We start from the raw sequence: 25,518 nt of genomic DNA, 5'->3' as shown, positions 1-25,518 counted from the left end.
GTGTCCGTTTCCTATTATGCCAAAAGTCAAGTACAGTTCTTAGAGTAGAATATCGGGGAAGTATTTTGCTATTATAGTTTACATACTTCTTCCGTCGGCACTTTAGAGGAAAGCTCGTAATATCTGTCACGATCTTCGCCACACACCATCATTGTAGGTTCCATTCCCTCGGCCTTGTCGGCGCGGTTGGCGGCTCTGTGGTGGGCTCACTGTCGGCGCAGGCGATTGGTCGCCGCCGCACCATGGCAGTCAACGCCATTGGTGCCCTCTGCACCTGGCTGTGTGTCGGCTGCGCGCAGGAGGTGTGGTATCTCTACACAGGCCGCTTCGTCAACGGTTTCTTCGCCGGCATGCTATCCCTTGTGGTGCCAGCACAGATCGCGGAGCTAGCCGACGCAAGGAATCGAGGCGTACAGGTACGCTGACACGCCTGTCGACATGGGACAGCTATTTCGAAGCCTATTTATGTGCACTGTCAGTCAATGGCGAGTGGATAGTCTCAGAGTAGAGAGTGTTTGTGCATCGACTGCTGCAAAACAATTCGCACTTACGCTACTTTTAGCTAAGGAGAGCCGCAATTGCCTTCACCCAGAATATAAATTTGAATTCCTAAAAGTGATAGTTGGGCAACAATTTTTGTGCACGCATCTTGAACGAGAAAAAAAAAGCTCGAAAATACCGCACAGTAGGAAGAAAATGACGATACATGATCATTTAAGACGGAGCAGGAAAAAAAAATTTTGCTTTGCTTTCGTCACAAAGACGTCACAAGGGCGCAGAACAAGCACTTCCATTCCGAGAGAGAAAGCAGTCATCTGTTTTTGCTTCTTCATATATCTGTACAGCGCCATCTTGTGGCTATATACCGTTGGAATTCGGTTGCATGAGACGTATAAATCTCGGCAATAAAATCGCATAATGGATATCTCGTAACCCATGCATACAATATGTGAAAAGCTTCCTTTTGCTGACATACAAGTGCAATATTATGTTTGTTATAATTTATTTGTATATTAATAATAAAAATTCTCGAAGCTTGCACTAAGTCGCGCAAGGCTGGACAAAGCGAAACTGGACAATTTCAAAGACTAATCCTGTTGCTTTTACGTTGTTTCTATGCCTGAGCTAGGTGATGAGCGTATTTTCTAGGTTGCTTCAAGGTCGTTGCTAGGCTTTAGCTAGGTGATGCTAGGTTGTTTGTACGTTGATTCTCAGCGCAGAGAGGTTCTAGTTAAACCACACACAGTCGGAGACACGACACGGATGCCCAAACTCCAGAGGCAGAAACTAGCGCTGAAACCAAGCGTTCGCATCTCTCATAGATCTACGGGCACGTCGTCGTACGCGTAAGCATTCTATCGATTCGGGGTCTTCTCGTAGCCGCCGTTGCCCTTCCCATTCTCTAGTGTTTGGAATTCCTTTTTCAGTGTACCAGTGGTTAGTAGTGGAATTTACCCAATTTCGGTAGCACAAACCTATTAGGCCACACAGGATAGGCCGCACAGATTACGGCTGCCTTAAACAGCTTCCTTGTTAAAACGCATCACACAATAGTATGTCAGTGAAATTCCTCATAGGACTGAATTCGCACAAGGACAGGACGCCTACTGGTGGCATCAATCTCTGACGCCATGAAACGCCGACGCCGGCATGATCTTTTCGTGCTCTTATTTATGCGGAATTTCCGCTCTGATTTATCTCCTAGCGCAGCAATTAATGCAATTAACATTCCCTGTTATCTGATAGCCTCCCATGACCACTTCTTACCGCGGAAAAAACTGCAAATTGAAAGAGGACCTTTATTTCAACTGAAACGTGTTCATTCTAAGAAGTCGACAGTACTTTTTGTAAAATTTTACGGATAATTTATGTAGTATTACGTAGAACATATATAATTCTGTGATAAGTGCACGAAAAGGACGCACAGTTATTAAGGCAAAAGCATAGACGCCTCACCAAACGCGAATCTTGACCGTAGACGACGCCAACATAAGTGATGCGAAAAATCATCACTTGACGATGTCACCATATGGCGTCATCATGACTTCACAGATCGCCAAGTTTTATGACGTCATTATGATGTCACCATGACGTCACATACAGTAGCGCCGCATGATAACGTCATTATTTGACAATGTCGCTTGCATAGAGTTTCCTACAATACTTACTAGAGGGAACTCTGGCGCTAGTGTCTATGGGAGCTGCAACCCATGGTGCTTCAGTCCCCATGGGAATGATGGGTAGTACAATGATTTGCCTAGTCTTCGTTCTTACGGCTCCGTTTGGCTCCGCGTCGCCTACATCTGCATTGTCGCAAAACGAAGTTCAAGTCAGCAATTCCACTTCACCAGTTTAACTTTTTTAGGCTCACCAATTCAAATCTGGTCACGAAGTTCGCAACAATCCATTCTTTTATCCGAAAGAAAACCGAAACACAGCAATAAACAAAGCCACAAGCGCGTTCGAAGCCCGCAAGTACGAAGACTAGGCAAATCCGTGTACTAACCATCATTCCCATGGTAGCTGAACGATCGCAGCGCCATAGTCCCCTCTAGTTAATTTTAAGAAACTATGGTGGCTTGGTCAGAGGTGCGCCGATCACGGAGGAAACGCAAAACCGCGCAGAAAGCTTTCGGAGCTGAGCGCGCGAGGATCAGTACATCGACTGAGAAGAAAAGGCAGATAGTTTTCGCCTTGAAGACGTCTTAGACGAATGCGAATGGACCCTGTGATTTTTTCATGTCAGGCATATGGAACGTTGTAAGGAAAATGCTTACTTGACAACATTATTTATTGATTATTGATCGTTTCAGCAAGGCATCAAGGGCGCGTTGCCAAAATTCTTGTGTCTTAATTACTTAAATCTTTGCTTACAGTATGCGTTATAACATTCAACATCGACAAGCACAGTTACTGTACCCAGGAAGAGCGAAACAGTTTGACGCTTACCTCGTTATAGCCGATGTTCTGTTCTTGTATACTTTCTTGTACAGATAATAAAACAAGTAAATGCTCTGAAAGCCCCTTGATTTTCCGCGATATGCATTGTTGTTATCGACTCCTTGCTGGCAAACTTACGAAACGCGCTATGCACACATTATTTTACATAGCTGCGACCTGCAGCAAGACAATAAATGCATCTGGGACTACTAAATAAACGACTGATCTCCGTAAAGTTGACGAATCTTTTTGACGCAACAGTAGGTTAAAAGAACAACGGCATAAGGTAAAGATTTAGCATAACATGGTTCAGTAATATCTAGTTGTTTACTTAATAACAGCGCCCAAAGCAATAGCTCTAAAGCAACACAATCCGTGCAGCACATTTATGCAGGGACCATAACAGAAAATATCATGTTAAATCCGCACAAACATGGGCCCCTTGATCGCGAAACTGATTAGGACGCATGCACTTCTCAACAGTCCCACACGAGCAGATCTGTACACGTTACAGCAAGTAAATAACCGTGTAAATTACAATTACTTACTCTAAAGTGTAATTGACATGCAGTGGTCGACTGCAGCCACAGAAAAACAACTGGGCAATTACAGAAGTGTAATCGATTTCTTTTGCGTTACTTTCGTTCAAAATGTTATTACCGTAACACAATAACACAGGTTCACTAAAAACTACAACGAACTACCGTATTTACTCGATTGTAAGGCGACCACGATTGTAACGCGAGGGGTAACTTGTCATTGCGTCCAGGAAGAAAAAATAGTCATTTCGGTATTCGATTGGAACGCGAGGGTCAAAATTGGACAGCAAAAATTTGAAAAACACTCTGGCGTTACATTCTAGTAAATACGGTGCCGTGTCTTGCATGGCACAGAGAAGGTTGGAGGCTTCCGTGAAGGCTGGAAGGTTTACTGACACTAGGGTGGCTGGAAGTTCTAGCCACCCTATACCTATTCTAGCCACCCTGCTGTGACTTCTGAGATATAGTGTTAGACGCTGTTAACTTTCAACAGCAGTGGTTCTTCAATGTCGTCGTCGCTGATTCTTCCACGGTTCCTAAGAGGTCAGCTGCTACACTGAACACTCAATGCACGTGCTGGAGAGAAGGGCGGTATTAAAATGTAGGAACACCTTGCGCACCAGCCCCTAGCTGCGCAGTGCTTCGGTGCTAGTGTCCGTGTCCTCAATGAAGCGCCACGTTTCGCTGTGCTGGAGCTCGGGTAAAGTGTTGCAGATAAGGCCAAGGAAAAGGTGAAAGAAATGGCTTCGTAGGGACCCTCCATCTGACAGGACGGGGGGGTCCCTACAGAGCGGTCGCATATTTTTCGGGACTAGAACTGCGCGCCATAGAAGACTGGCTACAACTTGTAACTTGATTCATGGCTGCGCTAAAAACACGGACAACAGAAGAGACGTACACGCGACGGGCGCAGCGAATAGACTTACAAGTTTGCACCAACTGGCCCAAATGAAAGCAGTACTGGCTACAACTTCGGTCTTGGAACAGAAAAAGTAATTGATTACCAGTAATCATTTACAAGAAAACGTCATTGTGTTACCCAGAACGTTACATTTTCGCAAAAGTAATCGATTATTTTACAAAATTGCCAGAAAATGTAATTGATTACAAGTAAGCTATTACTTGTAACGCGTTACGTACAACTCCGCACACGAGCCAAGTGACAACAATTCAAGTGACAACAGCAGATGGACGCCGACCAGCGTTCGATGATTCGACACGTCCAAGCGCCTGTATGATTGTATAGGACATTTTTTTAGAGATGGAAAGAAACAATGAAACATTAGATGGAAAGAAAAAATGAAACATTAAGGGGTGGTGCCATCAAAGTTCGAGGCTATAACAAGCCTGTTATGGGTTTCCTCTGTATGCAAGGACATTCCACACGAAGGGTCGGACACAGCAAACGTTTAGAATATATTTTAATTCGCTGCCAAAGTGTACCTGAATGCCCATTCTCCTGATAGAAACCCATCGCTAGCGCGCCAACACTGACGTAGATCTGTAGGATAGGCAACGAAAGTTCTAGGGACGTCACACCAAATCTACTGTATTAACGTGAGTGACCTCCGGACCTCCGCCACTTCCGCAACGTACGTACCGGCTGTAGTAAACAAGAATACATTCTAGTTCACTATAGTACCGGCAAAGGATCGGTTGCTACATCACTCGCCGAGTTTCGATCGCTTCCTGGCTATGTGCGTCACAGCCTTGTGTGGTCACGTGACCACGCCTCCTACACTTCTACGTCACTGCTCAACCTCGGCGCCCAGAAACCGAAACCGAAAGTTGTCCACATCAAAAGGAGATATTAAATTATTAACGAGAATACATGAATCTTGGTGCGTGCATCATGCTTCCTGAAGCTATAGGAAACACCTAAAGCAAAGAACGCGCGAGCCACAAATTTGGTGGCACCACCCCTTTAAGAAAGAGAAAATAAGCCATTGCACAGGGCGCCCTGTGCACTGTCTTCTTGCCCTTTGCATCGTCTTTATTTCCTACTGAAGAATTCGTCATTTCTTTAACTTGCGCTGAGAATGTCCCAGGTGATCCAACACCAACTAGCCAAACAGCGAGTCTTATGGACATAGTTGAGGCAGCACCCGTTTTCCCTATAAGAAAGAGGCAATAAGAAAGAGGGAGCTCCGAGTCCGCTGCGTTGCATGTAATGACCACCTAGTACATGTTGCCAACGATGCTGACTGGCAAAGTGCTTTTTGTTTTTAATTTCTTAGAACGCACAATACGCTTGTGTTCGGAGAGAGTTAATTCCAAGTTGCCAGTCAGGGCAATTTTCAAACTTTTCTTTGTTTTGTTTTTGGTTTTTTTTAATGGACTTTTCTTCTTTAAACGTGTAGTGAAGATATGTACGATCTTCCATGAATTCAATCCTTCGTCGCTTGCGCAGGGTGCGCGCCACTTCATCGGCATGCTCATCGGCTCGATATACGTGAGCTTACTGGGACGCTACGTCATCTGGTCGAACTTGGCATTCGCGTGCCTCTTACCTGCGGCGGTACTGTTGCCTCTGTCCTGGTTTCTTGCGGAATCACCACGCTGGCTTCTGCAGGTGCGAAAGCAATGCTCACAGTGAACATCTTCGATGTAAAATTGTTTTAGATATTTGTTCAGACTGTTCACAGCTCGAAATCGCTGTAAACGAGAAAACAACCAGCACGTTGGGCAAGCCTACTCATTTTACGTAAACGTTAATAATGTACACGCTAGAGCCATTTTTATGTCTCTCCTTAAAACTGTCCATAACAGCCGCAGTGTCGCTCTCTCGCGTGTGTTTAGGAAAAAATAAATATGTCTGCCCAATGAAGCCGCGCTCACAACTTGAAGGGCACGATTATTACCAATGATCTATATTCGGCTTGTGAGGGGGAGAGGTACAAATAAATTTTGTAGAATGAATGGACCGGATCCCTAAATTTGAAAATAAGGGAGCGTCAAACTTTAGCTTCGCTATCTTCTTATGTTCTTATATAGATGACCACCAAAAAAAATTATCTTGGACGCATACAACCCTGGAAGGCGTTAGCCGGGCAACGTAGTTTTAACGCGATAGCGTTAGAGAGCTCGTATCGGAGAAATTCCGCTGTCGGAGTCCCTATACCGACGCTTGTGAGCGAAAAATCGCCCGTGAGCGAAAAATCGAGAAAGAAGCAAATAAAATAAACAATAAAAATCTTTGGTCCCACTGAGGATCAAACCCGGGCCGTTCGCGTGGCAGCTGCTTCGGAAAAAAAAACACTACATAAATGCCACTACATGGCATTTATGTAGTTTTTTTTTTTTTTTCGAAGCAGCTGCAAGTAACGTCGTGGCTTTCTTGTCAATGCCATGTAGTGGAAGGAGTCTCCTTAACGCATTTTGTTCGGCAGGCGTCACGACAAAAACGAGCCCATTCGGCGATTTGTAGGCGCATTGGCGAGGCTATCAAACTACGTCGAAAAAGGCCGGGATAGTGCAGCCATCGCCGCAAAAAACACACGAACTTTCAAGCAGTTCTAAAAATGGACAACTATGCCCATCGGGCGGTAAACATATCAAGCCAACGCCGGCTTTCTAGAGGAGGCGTTGACCAAGCAAACAGCAATTGCTAGATAATGTGCTGCCCTCTGTGAGCAATTGTGAGAAATATGTCTCGACCCTTCATGGCCTCCGAGATGGCGGGCGCGCAGCGTTTATCTCGGAGGCCATGAGACTCTTGCACAGGGAAGTGCTTTAGATCAAAAACCTGTACCATTCGCGCGCGCGCGCGCCCGCGCGTGTGTGTGTGTCTGTGTGCGTGTGTGTGTAACAATACACATTAATAAGTATGCACTTAGTGGTTGAAGTGCGCACTAGGGGCCGGATTTCGCTATCGCGTTACACTTAAAGGGGATGCTTAAGGGTCCCCCAATATTTTTGCCTGATTAGGCGGTTGGTCGACAAAAGCTGTGAAATTGGGGTAAGTATGTATTTCTTTCATGTGAAGTCGTGAAACGGCTCACATACCAAGGACGGTAATGTAGACAAAAAGAACACTTTAAGGCGAAACATTACACGTGTCGAAGTTGAAGCATGTCAAAATGCCAACTTCCATCTCCGTGAAGTCGTGGTATAATCTCCTCCGTTCCCATTTTCAGTATCAAACGAAACGGAAGGCAAAAAGAGGCACACTGCTTGACTAAAATCATTCCTGTCGGGCAAGGAAACGCGCTTCAGCATGAAATGGAACTCATTTCGCAGATTGGCCAACGTGACAGCGCCATGGCAATGCAGCGAACCCTGCGCAAGGATCCAATCGAGGCGAACGCGGAGTTCAAGCTGATGGAGAGGGCATTCTCGAGAACTCCCACGCCATCGCTGCACTACTGGCTGGCGACGCACATCATGTTCTCGCAGCAGTTTTGCGGAGCCAACATGGCGGCAACGTGCGCAAGCGTTGTCATAGCTACCGCGGGCGTCTACGCTGACAAAGAAGACGCCGATCTGGCCATATTTATCACTCAGGTGATGCTCAGCCCACGCACACGACTTCATTTGTACTGCGCAGCGAATGACGCCATTGATAGATAGATAGATAGATAGATAGATAGATAGATAGATAGATAGATAGATAGATAGATAGATAGATAGATAGATAGATAGATAGATAGATAGATAGATAGATAGATAGATAGATAGATAGATAGATAGATAGATAGATAGATAGATAGATAGATAGATAGTGGTCGAACGGTCGTTGCAGAGACGAGCGCCAGGAACCGGTTTCGATTTTGGTTCAACATTGGAGTCCAGTGGCGTATACGCGTGACTCCCGATCTCAGACTCAGTAAAGTAGGTTGCAATTGTGCTTTGCTTTATGAGAGCATGATATCATTCACTGGTGTTTGTGCATTGACTACTGACCTTGCATCGGTGATGCAAGTTAAGTTATCACGAATATCGATAATATTGTCACCAAATGGGAGACATTGGGGTCCTTGAGCACTAAGCCCAAACACATGGCTTCTTCTCGCTGCCAGGAATTGGACGATTTTGAAACGGAAAAAGACACACAGGGTGAAGCGCGCTTCACACTGTGCGTGTCTTTTTCCGTTTCAAAATCGTCCATTTCCTGGCAGCGAGAAGACGCCATGTATTCGCACCAACTAAGCTCCCATAGCAGCTTTAGTTGCACTAAGCTCAAGTAACGGAAATTCGCACACAATAAGAAGCCCCTTACTTTATGTCGATTGAGGCTAATCGGGGATAGCGTTTGTTCTGTAATGGTGTATGAACCGAGTATCCGAACGACAGGTGCTACTACTGAGTCAGCCATTAGCATGGTGCCAGATTCAGCAAAGGAAGTCTCCGTAAAGCTGGGGCAACTATTTTTTTTTTCATCGACAGGTGGCCGTTGCCATCGCTGCCCTTCCTCTGGTGGACACCGTGGGTCGTCTGCGGCTGCTGGTGGTCTCTGCGAGTGTATGCGTCGCAAGCATGTTACTGTTGGGTAGCGTGTATCCGAATATGCCACTCGACGCTGCCAACGAGACTATTGCCAGCACTATGTCCACCGCAGGGAACGCCACCGAAATCGATGTGGGCGCATCCGGCGTTACAGGTAGCCGGCTCGGACTTTGCTTGCTGGCCCTCTTTTTCTTCGGATACGCACTTGGTATTGGACCCATCACCTGGATACAGGTAATAGAAAATGCTTTATTTCAGTCTCTATCTATCTATCTATCTATCTATCTATCTATCTATCTATCTATCTATCTATCTATCTATCTATCTATCTATCTATCTATCTATCTATCTATCTATCTATCTATCTATCTAAAGAGTATGAAGATCTGGTCCGGTACAATAGGTGTTTGGAGAGAAGGATGCACGCACGACATATGGTTTTATTTATGGTTCGGCTGCCAGGCCAGCCTTCGTGAGACTAATTATACAGGGTGTTTCAAGAAATGTGTCCAACCTTCTAAAAAAATCAGGAAAATGCGATATTTGCTCGGGGCTTTCAGAATTGCTTTTTTCTGTAGCGGCAGGAATCTTAAGGTAGTTAAGGACATCATTTAGGACAGTAATTAAGAAAGTTACATTAATTAACTTTTTAATTAGTGGAGTTAGGTGATTGTGTCGAATTGGGGAATTGAAGTTCTTCATGCGAGGAACCCATCCGAGCTTTGAGATTTCGGAAAAGCGTCCTCTAGTAATTGTTGTGGCGTCATGAAATTCGACGAAATGCATAGGCTTTCAACAGCGAAAGCCATCGAATTCGGTTGAATTTCATTACTTCGTAATTATTACTAGAGGACGCTTTTTCGAAATCTCAATGTTGGGATGAGTTTCTGGCACGAAGAACTTCAATGTCCCAATTTGACACAGTACTAACTCCACTAATTAAAAAGTAAATAATTTAACTTTCTTAATTACTCTCTCAAGTGATGTATCTAACCATCTTAGGATGCCTAGCGCTACCGAAAAAGTCATTCACTCATTTTGTACGTCTCAGAAGAATATGGCAGTTGCGTTCTTCCATGTTTCTGTTTAGGTTTCGCCATTGAATTTGGTTGAACTTCATTACTTCGTAATTATTACTAGATGCCACTTTTCCAAAATCACAAATTTGGGTTGGGTTTCTGGCATGAAGAACTTCAATTCTCCCATTTGACACAACCACCTAAATCCACTAATTAAAAAGTTAATTAATTAATTTTTTTAATTACAGTCCCAAATAATTTCTTTAACCATCTTAAAATTCCTGCCACTACAGAAAAACCGATTCTGAAGGCAGCAATCAAACATCGCACTTTCCTAATTTTTTGAGAAGGTTGGACACATTTCTTGAAACACCCTGTATATATATAACATTGCTTGTGACGTTTCAGTCGGCCAGCCTCAATCAAACATGAGATTTGTACGTTGCGGTCGACACATCCCCGTAATTGAATTGAATTGAAAAACGCTTATTATAAAAAAGAAGAGGGGGTCTGAGAAGCAGGTGGGTGGGGCCCCTAGTCCAGGGCTCCACTGGCCTCAGCAGCCCGCCGCGCCTGGTCCAGGAGAGCCACTTGGGCCTCCTTTTCCTCGCTGGCGAGCAGGCTCTCCCACTGCTCCGTCCTGAATTTTTGCGCCGGAACCTGAGGCGAGTTAATTTTGGGGGGCCTTAATTCACATTCCCACGTAATGTGAGAAAGAGTTGGCTGTCCTCCACACCACGGGCAAGCACCCGCGTATGCGGTTGGGTGAATGGCATGTTTTAAACGCAGATGCGAGTATGTATTTGTCTGCAGGCGGCGCCACTCATGCGCTTCTTTAACACCTAGCCGAGAGTGGGGCGGGGAGTATCGCCGTCGTTGCCGACGCTGGTGTTCTAGGATATCCCGAGGAGTGTGGGGAGCCTGAAGAAGCAGACGGGACGAGGGACAGTCGCTCGGTGAGCTCGAGCTGCACCGTCCGCTCTATCGTTAGCCGTTTCTGCTATATGTCCGGGGCACCATATGATGCAATGTTCCGTAATACATACGCATACATATGTCACAATTCGTTGGAACGTGACAAGGGGCGAGACCAGAGAGAGAAAGAACTTAATTTTTAAAAAATCAGTCAGTCACTTCAGGCATTGCCCGTAGCAAAAAAAGAAAAAAAAAAAGAAAGGACGAGAGCGACATCGCTGTAGACAGGCATACATCTTGTCGCAATTCGTGCGAACTTGGCAAAGGGTCGCCTTTGTCACGTTCGAACGAAATGCGAGGATGTGTGTCTGTATATATATCTCTGTCGATATCATTAGCGATTTTGGGGAGTACATTGCTGTGCCATTTCATCACGGTTATTGTAAGGTTCTTCGTGTGTAACTTTGCTAGCTGCATTTATTTGTGATTAAGCCTTATGTATTAACATTTCATTTTACGTCCCAATTACTACACTAAAGTTAAAGGTGAAAACTAGCGTCATCTACGCCTTCCCTGGCATAATTGTCCATTCGATTCATTTCGTTGTGTGATACATGACCAATAGCTTTCTGACTCCTTTTATTGTTACTATTTGACAGGCATTTCATCATTCTTACGCCACAAATTACTAAACACTTGAGTATTTCAACATCTGTACAAAACGCACTTGTATTATGCACATTTTAAGATAGGGCGAACAGTTCGCATCTGTGAATAACTCTAAATCAATCCATGAAAATGTAACATCTGACCTTCCTCAAAGCAGTGTACTCTGTCGTCTAAGAGTTTTTGCTCGAAATGGCTCACTTACCCGAGAGTGTTCATTCCCGAATCTTACGCTTTGCAGACAGGTGCGTACTATTTCGCGCCACGAATTCTACCAGCGGCAAGTTAACTCTCCAATGCGATCTCAATACGGTAACGACTTTTTGCTGGTCTCAGCTAAAGGCACTAAACGCTTGGTGTCCGTTTACGAAGCGATTTAACGTGGAGCTGCCACATTCACCTTAACCTTGCTGCAGCTAACTGGCTGCAGCACTTGGCTCTCGAACCTAAAACCAAGAAGAAGACCATGCATACATTCGAAAGCTCGCCTATACATTGCGAATTCTTCAAAATATAGAGTGCGGCTTAGCCACGTGGGACGCAGAACAAGCATACATTATTAACAACAACGAATCCTTGCAGAAGCGGGCTGTTCGTTATATATTTCTTTCGTATTATTTGCCACACAAGTAATACAGTTTTATCACTATGCCGCAATATATCCCCCTTAGCGTTCTTGCACAAGCACTAATACAACGCTCGCTTCTTCTCTATTCATCCTGAAGTTTTGTTTGGGCTCAGAGACTGTCCAAATAAACTAAAACGTCCGATATGTCAAGTTAATACTCTCAGAGAGCTCCAACCAATAAATGGGGTTATTTCCCGACGTTTCGGAATCAACTCGATTCCTTCTTCAGGGGGATTGACAGCGGAGGGGTCGAGGTGCTACTTTTAACCTACTTTTAACTTCTCTCACGAACCAGCTGAGAAGGAAGGAAGGCGCGTCTTCTTTGGTGTTGAGAGGGTTGAGGGAGTCGTGTTGCTGCGGTTGCGCGGGATTGGTGGGCTGGGGGTGGCCGGGACAATTTAGTTCACTCCCAACTTTGTTTCCATCGGTTTTCTTACTGTGGTTAGTTCGTGATCCCATACTAACGGCACGTTTCCCTTGCAGCGGTTCAAGTTGCCTTCGGTAGGAGAGAAACCTACCGTCAGTATACATTCACGTACTAACTACAGCAAGAAAACCAATGCAAACAAAGTGGCGAGTGAACTAAACCGTCCCAGGCCACTCCCAACCCATAAATCCCACGCAACCGCAGCGACAACAACTTCCTCGACACTCTCACCACCAAACAAAACGCGCCTTCCCCCCTTCTCCTCAGCTCGTTCGTGAGAGAAGTTAAAAGTTGCACCTCGATACCTCCGCCGTCCTTCCCCCTGAAGAAGGAATCGAGCTGATTCCGAAACGTCCGGAAATAACCCCATTTCTTGGTTGGAGCCATTTGCAAGTCTTAATTAATTAACCCAAGCAGACAAGCAAATCTGTCAAAATGTTTAGCTTTAAGTCCTATATGTCGCACGTCTTCTTACACGAGGCCGTTGCGCCCACAAACGAAAGAATATTGCAATGGTATTCCATGAGGCAGCGCTATCGAAAATAATCCAGCTAAATTTTCAAACTGTATGGCCATTCACACATGAACTTTCTTTAAAGGGACGGACAACCGCTTCGCTTGACGTCAGTGGCGTAGCCAAGGGGGGGCACACCGGGCCTGTGCCCCCCCCCTACCGTTTTTTTTTTTTTTTTTTTGCCATGGCATACAGAGCACAAAATAGCACTCGACCACAACATCTGCCAGCAGGCCCCCAGTTCAGATCGAGGAGGTCATCCCCCCCCCCCCCCCCCCCCCGAAAAACATTTCTGTCTACGCCCCTGTGGTCGTATGATCCGATGCTAATGAGCGGCAACATGGATATTGTTAGCTGAAGAACTAACGGCACCTGCCGACGAATTAAAAAAGTACCAAGAGCGCCTGGCTGGCGAGGCGCTAAACAGACTTCATGTGACAACGAGTGTTCGAAAAACTTTACTCTATTAGCTTTTTATATCAAAAAAACGCCTGAAAATGTCGAAAATAAAGGCGGTTAACCATAGTTGCACTCAATTCTGTGAAAGCAGAACGTTGGCCTTTATGAACAGTTTGCGAGGTGGGCTATCGGCATCCATATCGCTTCTCAGCGTTGCTGGTGTAGGGACTCTAGTTTTTTTAGAGGCTTCTCAGATCGAAAAATTCTGCTTACAAAATAACCACGCTCTTTCATAATAAACTGCTGTAGGTTTAACCACTACCGAGTGGAACCTTTCCGTTACGCCGTAAAAAACTGGGTCGAGAAAATCGGCCGTCATTCCCTTTGAGGATGGCTTCTGTGTACGCTTTTGGCCGTGTATGCTCGAATGTTTGCGCTGCTTATTTGCATTACTGGTTTTGGGTGTCCGCCGGGTGTGAACATTGGCTACGGTGCTCACCTGCTGACTAGAACGTCGCGGGCTCTATCACGGCCGCGGCGGTCCCATTTCGATGGAGGCGAAATGTTAGAGGCCCATATAATGCCAGCGCACTTTAAGGAACACCGGTCGAAATTTCTGGAGCCCTCCACTACGGCGGTCCTCATAATCATATCGTCGTTTTGGCACGTAATACTTCAGATATTATTGTTATTATTATTAATATTAGTGGTAGCAGCAGCAGCAGTAGTAGTAGTAGTAGTAGTAGTAGTAGTAGTAGTAGTAGTAGTAGTAGTAGTAGTAGTGGTAGTATTGTCTTTCGGTAAATGCCGCGGGTTTTAATTCATATTTGATTGCATTTCAGATCATTCTCCCATCTAATTTTCCATATTGCCTTACTACATATCACCTATAACATGAACGAAAGCCTAGTTGAAATCCCAATAAACAAAAAGCAAGCACCTTCTTATACAGCAAGGAGGACAAAATAATCAGGTAAATGTAATTGTAGGCGAACTGTCGGTAACAATCAAAAGGAAGTCGTCGAAGTAAATGGGTGGTGTCCGCTCGAAACCAAACAAATGCGAAACTAGCTGTAGAAGAGCGAATAGATTAGATTAGTGAGGGATTCGAACTATTTAAGTTACGTTGTTGATGGATCCAGGGAATTTATTTACCCGTAGAAATCAAGAGTCGACAATATCGTTGGGGTGCTCTCTCGAGGGTTGCAATCATAAAATTTTTCCTGCTTTTTAAAGCTTTTCCGCAACTCTTTACGCTTTCATTCGTTATTTTTTGTTTGCTTTATAAACATACAATCACAGTTAATCACTACGGCTCTCTCGTTGCTCCTTGTGTAGCTAGGCGTGTTTATATGATGCCTGTAATCGTTATTTATCTAGCCCTTTCCATCCAATAAAAGTACAGAAATCATCTTATTTCGTCCGCTGATTGGGCTGATCATCAGCACCCGCCGTGGGAGGTCAGCATGTAAGGTGTAGCGCAACTAAGCTCGAGGGCGCAAGTTCGATTCCCGGCAACGGCCGCTGGGTTTCGATGTGAGCGAAAAGCAAAGAACACGGGTGTGCTTAAATTGGGAAGTGCACGATAAAAAACTCCACAGAGGGTCGAAGTTTATCCGCGTTCCCCCACATTGTAGTGGCTCATCATAATCATATCGTTATTTACAATTATAGGTGTTCTTCCCTTTTCGGCTTCTTTGTTTTTGTTTTTGTTTTTTTGTCTCAGGCTGTAGAGCTAACGCCCCTTCGCGGCCACGGCGTCGAGTTCGGCAGTGTGTGCACGTTTCACTGGGCGTGCGCGTTCTGCAGCGTCACCTTCTTCGAGCGCGTGCGCTTAAGCTTCAGCTTCGGTGAACTCGCCTGGTTCTACGGCACCCTAACCCTCGCCAACGGACTGGTGCTCTACTATTTCATGCCAGAGACCAAGCACCTCCCCCTGGAGAGTATCCTGCTGGACGAGTGTCCCATCGAGGTACGTGAACGCAAGCCCATAGTTTGCAAGCAGCACGTGACGTACCCGCGAGATGAAACAAAAAAAAAAAAATTTGGGAGGTGCGAAGCATGCTTTGATATCCCACCATTGACGCGTCAGCTTTAACAGAACTCAGTACCGGTGCCAGTGATCGGATAATCCGTTTGTGAAGTTTGTTCATAATGGCGAAATACAGCGCACGATAGCAGTGTGATTGTAGAGTATCGACAATGCGCGGTACTTGCCGTATATCGAATCGTTCGACCTATACATTTCATTATTTGTTGCTCTGCTGAGCTAGTAGTCTTCCGTTTTACAGCGAAAGCTGTTATGAGATCATTTCTCCGGCCGTTTTTGGCGCCGTAGTTGTCCGCCGCCGCCGCCGCCGCCGCCGCCGCTGCCGCCGCCGCCGCCGCCGCCGCCGCCGGTGTCCGTAACCAGTATCGCTCGAAATAAGAAAAAAAACTAAATAAGAAAAAAACTCCAGGATGGAATGAGGTTCGAACCTGGGCCCTCTGCGTGGGAGCCCAGTATTCAACCTCTGAGCCATTCCGGTGCTTGAAACTGCTTTGCAAAAAGGTCCTATACAGGCTTCATGTCGGGAAGGAACCACATTAGCATATGCAATATAGCGTGGTAGAAGATTAAAATGAGCACCAAGCATCGCACAACGCGAATTCTGTAACCAGGCGTCAAACAATTGCGAATTGCGCAACGAGTAGGTTGTTGAATGCTTCCAACCCATTACAAAGCGCTCTGCCATAATTCTTCATCGTCATCAGGCGTAGAATCAACAAAGTGCGCATAATCCCTTACATGCGTTTAGCTGGTACCAACACTCTCTGTAGAATGACGAAAAATGGCACAGTGCCTGCTGCCCTACTTCTAAAAAATTACAATTATTTATAGCGTAGTGGGTTCCTCGCAAGTGCACTTGTATTGGTTGCCAAGGAAGCCCATAAGCGCATGATCCACTTCCTCGGGGTCTCAGTAAGATTACAATGATTTATAGCGTAGTGGGTTCCTCGCAAGTGCACGTGTATTGGTTGCCAAGGAAGCCCATAAGCGCATGATCCATTACCTCGGGGTCTCAATAAAGTTCTTCGCCCCCCCCCCCCCCGTCTCTCTTCCACGTCAACGTATACAGCATGACGGGAGAGGGAAATAGCGACCGGGCGTCACCCAATGCAAATTACATAACTGGTGGGCCGTTTAAAGATGCCAACCCATTACAAAGGGCTGAGCCATAATTCTTCATCGTCATCAGTCGTCACGTCAACAAAGTGCACGTAATGCCTTACAGACGTGTAGCTGGTGCCTCGCTTCTCCATAGAATGACGAATAATGGCTTAGTGGGTGCTTCCCAACTTCACAAAAATTTTGAATTGTGGCGTAGTGGGTACCTTTCTAGTGTACTGGTATTGTAGCCCCAAGAGAGCTTAACGGGCTCTAGAAACGCCGCTCTTCCAGCTTTCGCTGTGACTGTGCTGCGGTTTCAGCGCAGGCCTGGCGTTTTTTTTAATCAGCAACTCGTTATCAGCACCTAAGCAGAGGACGTGGGTGTCTAGTGGCCCGCGGCCAGCGCGACGCCTTCTGGCTCATTCACGCTTGCGACTAACAACGGTTGCACGACCTTTTGCGACTGGCCACCACAAGCGAATGAAGGCGACCGATCTTCACACCTGCGAGCGACCTATGTCTTTCGCCCCACCGAATCCGCGTCTGCTCGCATTGCCGTTGCCACGTAAAATAAGATAACGTCATGTTCCTGCCCAACTAATTGGTTCAGACGATAGCGACTGCAGTCATGCGACTGAACAACCGAGCGGCGGGCGGCTAAGCCGAAGCAGTCGCTTTGCAACCGAAGCGACCATTTGCAGCCAGCCGCTTTGCGCCTAACTTCGTCCCGCGACCGGTGCTAGTCGCAGGTGTGAACGAGACTTTAGATGCATTACAGCGCGCCGCAAGCAGCCATGTGAGATGTGGCTATCGTGTCGAATGTCATACTGATTAACCATGCAGTTTGATGCATGTCAGTTCCACCGAGCGGTAAAATCGGCGCATAATTTTTAGTTGTTTTTTTTTTTTAACCACGCAGATGTTTAAAGGGGTACTGACACCTTTTTTCGGAGACGAGTTTGCTCTGCCATACAAATCTCCTGTATACAGAGATCGCTCTGAGGAAGTGTGACGCTCAGCAAATGCGGATAAGATATTTTATTTTCATATTAAAGTGAATTTTTTCATGGCGCACCCACTGACATCAACACTAGCTTGACGTCAGGCTACAGTACTAATTTCGGTGACTTTACGCAGCAGTCTGGCTGGTTGTGATGACGTCAGGCACCGGAAAAACAACAATGGCAGCTTGCGCGTCGCCTTCTCGATCGTCTGCTCGCGGCGTACGGTCGTGCGGTCACTATCATCCAGCGTACCCGTGAGGCGAGCGAGCGAACTTTAGAGTGTTGTGCGTGCACAACACTCTAAACACTGACCAGAGGGCAAGAGATTAGTGTCATCTCGATCTGTCGCCATGGCACCAATATTTTGCCCCGTGAAGTCGTGTAGTAGTGCAACGGGGGACAATGGGTGCAAATTCCACCGATTCCCGTCCGATCCGGCGCTGAGAGAAACGTGGGTCGCCTTCGTGCGCCGCGGTCGAGGCGGAGACTGGACGCCCACCAAGCGGAGTTTGCTATGCTCACGCCACTTCACTCCAGACGCGTATACGTGCAGCATACAGTTGATGGCCGATTTCGGATTGTCGACGAAGAATGTGCGCCTTAAAAGTGATGCCGTGCCAACGTTGTGTCACCCTGCTGTAACTGCGCGTCACGATGCTATCCAAGGCCGTGGTAAAAGGGACTGCAGGGGCAACAACTTGAAGTGTGTTGGCGATCCCGAGGTGCGTACTCCAGCGGAGGTCTCTGCCACAACGTGTCGCGATGCGGAACGGCACGACACGGAGGCCTCGATCAAGAAGCGTTTGCGAAGAGATCCCAAGGTTCGTATAGATTACTGGCTGCGTTGTACGCGGCGCGCGTACTTGTGTTCAACTGTATCACTTTGTCTAATATCGCTCGCAGGACTCCTGCCGCCCCTACTCGGAACAAACCGATGCTTTAACCATTCGAGCTTCATCCCTACGTTTGCGTCGCCGAGCAAAGGTATCCCAATCGGCTATTGCCTAATTTGGCACCTAGTGATAATTCCCAGAGAAAATCTACTGGCCTATTGGTCTCACGCACAACCTCACTGCTCTCTACTTCAAAGACCAACCCATCGTTGCACTGCTTGCAGTTTTTCCCATATGGCGCATATTTGTGCATATAATGTTAACAATATATAAGTAATCGATTATAGTGTCCAGTGAATGCCAATTCACTGCAGATTTGCAACTATGGAATGACAAGTACTGCTTCCCACTGATCATAAAGAATTATGACTATCTGTCTAAGGGGGTTAAAGATTTATTGCAATTGTTGTTAATACTTCTAATTTGTAGCCTTTGGTACCGACATATCAAGCTCTATTAAGAGCAACCAGCCTTTGTCATTTGAGTTACAGCGCAAATATGCACAACTTTATAGGGCGCTACTAGATGTTTTTTTTCAAACAAGACCAAATTTTTGATGATGGGTCAATGCAATGAGAAATTGACGAACAAGGGATGTTGCTAAAGCCAGTGTTCCGCTAAGACACACCAAAAGTGATTGTACATAGCTATTTGTTGTGATGTTGTGTAATGCAGCTTGAGTAAAGATGTGACATGCTAGGAAAAAGGAGGGAAAAAAATCTTAGTGTATCTTTTACGCTGCCACTGAGTCAAGGCAGAAACGAAAACATTGCGCTAAGTGACAAGCTTTGCACGGCATATAAACGCGATGTTTAGTCCACAGAAAGAATGAAAACAGATACTGGTTACAATAGCACACTGAAGTTCCGAGTCCCTAGAGTTCAGAAATACTAAAAACATCATATCACAGTTTGCCTAATGGCTTCTCATCTTGCTTGTTGCTTGGTGTGGTTATGTGTGACGGTTGCCAATTTGGTAGCTCATTGAGGGCAGGACAGCTATGATTGGCTGCAGCTCACGAGAACTGTGGCCTAGGCATAACCCATGCAGACAGCTCCTTAGTAGGCCACAACCAAGGTCCAGCCATCAGAAACGGCATTTTGGCAGGAGGCGCACAGCAGGCCTTGCCCTTTGTCTCGGAACAGGCTTCCAGATTTGAGTTGGGTTGGCATGCCCTGGTACAGCAGCCACAGGAGGAACCACAGCAGAAGCTCTTTGTCCCAAGCAGCGCAATTATTTGACAGCTCCCTTGGCATCACTGCTCAAGCTTCTCTGCACGTTCTCTTACACAGCCCTTCGGTTTTGATTCCCTTCATTTCATTTTATTTTCAGTTTGTGTGCCACTTGCCCTCAGCTCATACTTGGTTCCGGTTTCCCATTTCTTGTCTTTTTCAAGTCCACTCAATCAACATGCCACTGTTGCACGACTGTCGTGTCCTTTCCTCACACCATTTTTCGTCCTTCAGTTTTTCCCTACCTTCATCGCTCCCGACTCTTCATCCTACATCCCCCCCTCATCCTTTTCAACACGAATGTGTTTTATGCTGGGGTCCACCAAGACTTCAGTGACATACTTCCATCACGGACATGATGTTGATAAAATGGACGCCAACAGGTGAGAAAGAAAAAACTATAAGAGATTCACCGCTGGAAATCGAACCCACGACCTCTCAGTCACGACGGTAGGCGTTCGGCACTCTACCGACTGACCTAGCAGGGCACATGATAAATCCTGCATGAATGTGCTTTATATCTTTCACACATCCTCTCGCAAGGTGCTCTATGTTGGCGGGGTAGGGTGGGCAGGGTGGTGCCTCTGTCTCTGAGCAATGGAGAGAAGCAATGCGTCATAGCAGTTACTGGCGTCAATGGGGAACGATTCGTCTACGTTGTTGTTATAGCATGCCCCTTTGAGATTGTGCGCGCTCTGAGAGATAACTGTTAAAACGTCTCGATGTCAGCGAAGGACACTGGTCTTTCTGTGCCGCCAACTGCTTTGAGTGTGAGAGCAACGACTAACAAAACTGCTGCAATAAGCGCTGCAGAAAGGCAACGATGTCGACGCGTGAATGTCGTGCCTTCGTAGAATGAGACGAAGTCCAAAGGGACGTGGAACGCCTGCGCGTGTTCGGCGCTCAAGCAACGAACTTCTGCGTCCTGTGTTGCCAAAGTGGAGGCGTCATTTACCCTTTCGGTAAATGACACAGTGTGCACTCGAGAGTGCACACTGTGCCATTTCTATCCTTATTTGACGTTTTGAAGAAGTGCATATCGAGTGCCAAGGTTTATTTTGAGCTTCCTGATGTCATCTTTGTGCGGAATTCACTATTCGCGGTGTCCAGGTATTGTTAACAACTTCAGCTACCACAACGGTTAAACCATGATCATGGGCGTTAGTCGTCGCAATGCAGATGTGCCAGTAGGCGTCAGTGTGGGATCATCACCATCAGACAGTGGTATAGCTGCCAAACATGAATAGACATTGTACAAGCTCTCGTATATCACTGCACAATAAGCACTACTTTTGTGAAGACCTGTTTCACTTTCGTGTGATACTGATTCCTATGATGGAAGGACCAGCTATGTTTTTTTAGCATAAACTTACTGTTCTTGTCTGTCATGGAGGATGGCGGAAGTTAACAAAGCATACATAAAGCTTTGCTAAAACAAAGCATTTGCTGCATTGACAAAGGCAAGTTCTCTTGGCAAAACATTGCCTTCAATGGCTTTCCTTGTTTGACAATTTCTGTTCCTGTGTGACATTTTAAATGGTGAGATCTAATCTTGTCAATTGATAGCAGGTCTAATGCACACTTCATGTAGTAGTACATACGTCTGTGTGTGCAGCTGCAGCAACCTTATATTACAGCTATATTGCAGGGTCTGTAAATGTCAGTGTTTTCTTTGTAGTGTTCGGGTTACGTGCAGCCTTGTTGCATAATGACAAATGCAAACTTGTGCTTGGATAAATGTGTTTTTGTTATGTAATACAACACTATGTTTTATTATTTTTTTTTATTCCTCTAGATGACCAATTATTGCTGCCCAGTTCTGTTGGTGCTGAAGAGATTGATGTGGCGCAGAGAAATGTGAGAAGTGTTGGTATGTAGCTTTATTTTTCAATTTTTGTAAAGGTGGCTATTTTGTTTGCCATTGGACATTGGTGTATGCCATTGGACAGCTAGAGAACACACACACACATCAAGGCATAAACACATGGAAGTATATAACCACAGTTCCTTCTGCCCCCTCCCCCTGCCCGGAAAATTGTATCGCTACTTGCATCCTGTGATGCAAGTAGCAAAAAATTATTCCTGGCCAAGATTGCTTGATGCCGATTGAGATCTTAGTGTTGCTTGGGCATTGGGTTCGTACACTTCTTGTCTTGACCACCAGTCTGCCCTTACAGAACAATGAACAAAGTCGATCAATTGGAGGTCTCGTAAAGTTGTGAATGCAGTCGCGCTGCTACTGAAAACAGTACAATTTTGTGGGTCTTTATTTGCAGAATGCCAGACAGAGCTAACCGCTGCAGGTCTTGCCCTGCTGGAGGACATGCTGCATCCGAGGTGTTCTACACCACTGCCCATCGATGACTCTTGTGATGAATCCTATGGATTTGTAGATAATTCACAGGACTGTACTTATGAGCCTACACTGCATGACAGTTCCTTGTAAGGAAAACTCGTTTTTTTTTCTACTGTTGATGGCATAGATTGTTGCTCAACCTATGTAACACCTCTTAGGAAAACATATTGTTATGGTGTTGTATGCATATAGAAACAGTTCAAGAAAAATTAACTGTTGCATGTGACAGAGACAAGAGCTTACTGCTTTCTGCATTACACAGTATCAGTGTTTGATTTATAGCGAATGACTGGACGCAAAACACACGTCTATTCATACTGGTTAAAGTTCTGTTTACTTATCCAAAGATGACAGCATAACATATTATTTATAGGCCAGCTCCAGAAGCAGCAGCACCGCTTGAAGGGTCCATGCTGGGAAAGTTTGTCGTGTACGAGGACCAGCTTCTTGAGCTCATGAAGCTGTGCAAGACTTGTCTTCGCCCAGCAACATCGTCCCTAGAGGTTTGTAACAGATAGTATCGATACCTCTAAATAACTGTCTTGCCTTCGTGGGAATAGTGTCGTGTATCAGCTATGCAAGATAAGGTTGATATGGTGAACTGCATTATGTGCTAAAAAAAGGAATGTAAAGAAGGAGGATGTTGTGTAATTAATGCCAAGTGTAAGTTCAAATGCATTTATCAAGCATTTTTTCGCTTGACTACTATGTCAATTTTGTCTCGCTAAAGGCAGGTAACATATTCTGCCTTTCGGATTTATGCAATTTCGTTGTGTAATTTATGTTGCACTGTTTAAGGCAGTTGAATCGTGTGTCTTCATTTTGTCTTAAAAACAACTTTTTGGAATCGCTGCAGATTGCTGCTGTTGTGTTGATAGCATAGAGTGGTCAGTTATCAAAGTCATTGTCTTGACTGGGACAACTTATTATGCACACTCGCCTAGTGTCTATTTGTATGCTTCAAAACGGCTGCACAGCACATGTGATATTGTACAATGATATCAACTTGATGTCGCTGTGTACAAAATTGACAGACCGTATGCATAACCATCAGGAGCAATGGCATGTACTCATGGAATGACAGTGAAATAGTTATTAGCACAAAAATTTCTTACAATACTTAGTAGCTTCCAAACTTCATTTGTCAGCCAAGGTTAATGTTGAGCACCCTTAGGCGTTTCAACATCCTGCTCCAAATTCAGTGCAGCAAGTTTCATACCAGACACAATACACTTGAGGGTGCATGAAATACTGCAACCATACGTTGAATTCGTTTACAGGTGCTTGGCTCTTTGGTCACTATTACAACAACATGTGAAGACGGCCACACAGTGACTTGGCACAGCCAGCCAAAGAGTGGAAACAATGCTCTTGGCAATGTTGCACTTGCTGCCAGCATCCTTTTTACTGGATGCAGCCCGATGCAGACACTGCGCTTCTTGCGGAATGCCGGGATAAGCTGCTTGTCCAGCAGAACTTATTACGGCATTCAGCATGACCTCTTGCTGCCAGCCGTCAACAAGGTTTTCACATTTCTTTTTTTTTTTCTTATATACTCTTTCTTGACATACTCTCTTCTTATTTACGAAGGATTTCTCTTTATGAACACTGCTTGCTGATGCCCATTGACCAAAGGTGCTTAGTAAGCAATGAATTATTCCGTAATACATGACATTAGGATAACTTCGACTGCCTGGTTTTTTTAAGCATGCATTGAAATTTTAATACAAGATACAACCGGAACAAAATGATGAGGGACAGACATTGGCCTACATAGGCTAGTGCTTTCCTGAAGTATTTATACATTTGACCAACAAAAGTATGTATTGCTTTAACTAAACACCAGGGAACAAAATTCCATGTCCTATTTACTGCAGTAAACAAGTAAATGGTCTTAGGGTGATGCAAAATAAGCAACCCGATGTCTTAAAAACATAACACCTTGTGCTTTTAAAGGTAACTATTGGAGTAATCAATGATTAATTAAGATATCTTCGAAAACTAAACTTCTCTATTCTGAATGCTCAGGAACAGTTTGCATGTGCACTGCCTGCATGCTCTAGCTCCTGCAGAAAATGTGTACAAAACTGGAGCAATCAAATATATTTTTTGTAACTGTTTCGAACATGTAGGCACCTTAGATGACGGAGTTACAAACAACTTGCATGAATTTTACAATCCATTCTTGCCACAGTTTTGGGAGAAAGAGATGGCATTGCATCAGCAGCTAAAGCCAACAGGAGCGAGGCTTGCAGGGGACAGCCGATCCGACTCCCCCGGATACTGCGCGAAGTACGGCACGTACTCATTGTTGGAGACGTCCATCAATAAAATAATTGATGTTGAGCTTGTTCAGGTAATGAGAGCTTGCCATTTGGCCTTTAAAACAGCTAAACTGCATTTAAGTTTTTTTTCTGCAGTCAAATGAAGTAGCCTCCAGTGGCCATATGGAGTTGGAAGGGCTGAAAAGGACACTAAAAAACCTCCATGACAGTGGAATCGCAGTGCTTGAGATCGTGACGGACCGCCATCCACAAGTGCAGAAGTACTTAAGGACACACCAGCCTCCTCTGCTCCATCTTTTTGATGCATGGCATGTCAGCAAAGGTCAGGCTTCAAGGTTTATAACTGTTTTAAAACCACCTCTTTGTAGCAAACTCATTATCTCTCTTTCATGCAGGCGTCAAAAAGCAGCTTATCGCTGCTGGCAAGCACCGAGGCTGCGAATTGATTGGCCTCTGGAGGCGGTCTATCATAGCACATCTCTACTTCGCCGTCGGAGTTGGAAAGGGCAATGGGGATCTTGCCATAGCTGTGTGGCTCTCCCTCCTGAATCACATCCAGGACAAGCACACTGGACACGGCCTGCTGTACCCGGAGTGCAAGCATGGGGAGCTGGAGCGAAGGAAGTGGATCTTGCCAGGTATCATATATACGAATATTCCTTTCATAAAGTTTTAGAAATAACAGGTGCAAAATGGGTACTTGAGCCAGTGGACTGGCACTAAGAAAAAGAACCTGCAATAAGGACAGCACATAACATTCCACAAAGAGCATTCGCTTTTCTTTGAATTGCATTTTTTTCACAATTCTTAATGTAACAACCAGTCTTGTGTTTCTAATTGTTTTCAGGCACGGATGCTTATGACAGGCTACATGCCATTGTCACAAGCAAACGGCTTCTGGATGACATCAGGCAGGTGTCGCCCAATTTTCAGACATTTGGCGTGGAGTCATTCCACTCCATAATAAACAGGTTCGCTCCAAAATGCTATGCATTTTCGCATCAAGGGCAGCTCGCCAGGTACGTTCTTTGCAAGAAGTACATGTGAGGAACATATAATTCAAGCTGTAAAATATGTGCAAATCTAAGAAGTGCTTATTGTTTTG

General features: G+C 45.3%; 1 protein-coding gene across 1 annotated transcript; it reads left to right on the top strand.

Moving 5' to 3' along the window:
* Positions 1–242: 242 nt before the first annotated feature.
* Positions 243–19,781, top strand: LOC119391663 (uncharacterized). Its single transcript, XM_049415363.1, has 6 exons — positions 243–416; positions 5,890–6,051; positions 7,719–7,982; positions 8,865–9,158; positions 15,219–15,464; positions 19,686–19,781. The coding sequence occupies exons 1-6, from the start codon at positions 243–245 to the stop codon at positions 19,779–19,781; spliced, it is 1,236 nt and encodes a 411-aa protein (XP_049271320.1).
* The last annotated feature ends 5,737 nt before the right edge of the window (positions 19,782–25,518 follow it).

This window comes from Rhipicephalus sanguineus, chromosome 4, assembly GCF_013339695.2.
Source record: "Rhipicephalus sanguineus isolate Rsan-2018 chromosome 4, BIME_Rsan_1.4, whole genome shotgun sequence".
Taxonomy (NCBI): Eukaryota; Metazoa; Arthropoda; class Arachnida; order Ixodida; family Ixodidae; genus Rhipicephalus; species Rhipicephalus sanguineus.
This window is presented reverse-complemented; position numbering and strand designations above follow the sequence as displayed.

Bases quoted from the DNA above. Each gene is read 5' to 3' on its own strand.
- LOC119391663 (XM_049415363.1), top strand. From the start codon at position 243: ATGGCAGTCAACGCCATTGGTGCCCTCTGCACCTGGCTGTGTGTCGGC. The intron at 9,159-15,218 runs GTAATAGAAAAT...TTTTTGTCTCAG, and splicing joins GACCCATCACCTGGATACAG to GCTGTAGAGCTAACGCCCCT. The intron at 15,465-19,685 runs GTACGTGAACGC...GTCTCGGAACAG, and splicing joins TGGACGAGTGTCCCATCGAG to GCTTCCAGATTTGAGTTGGG.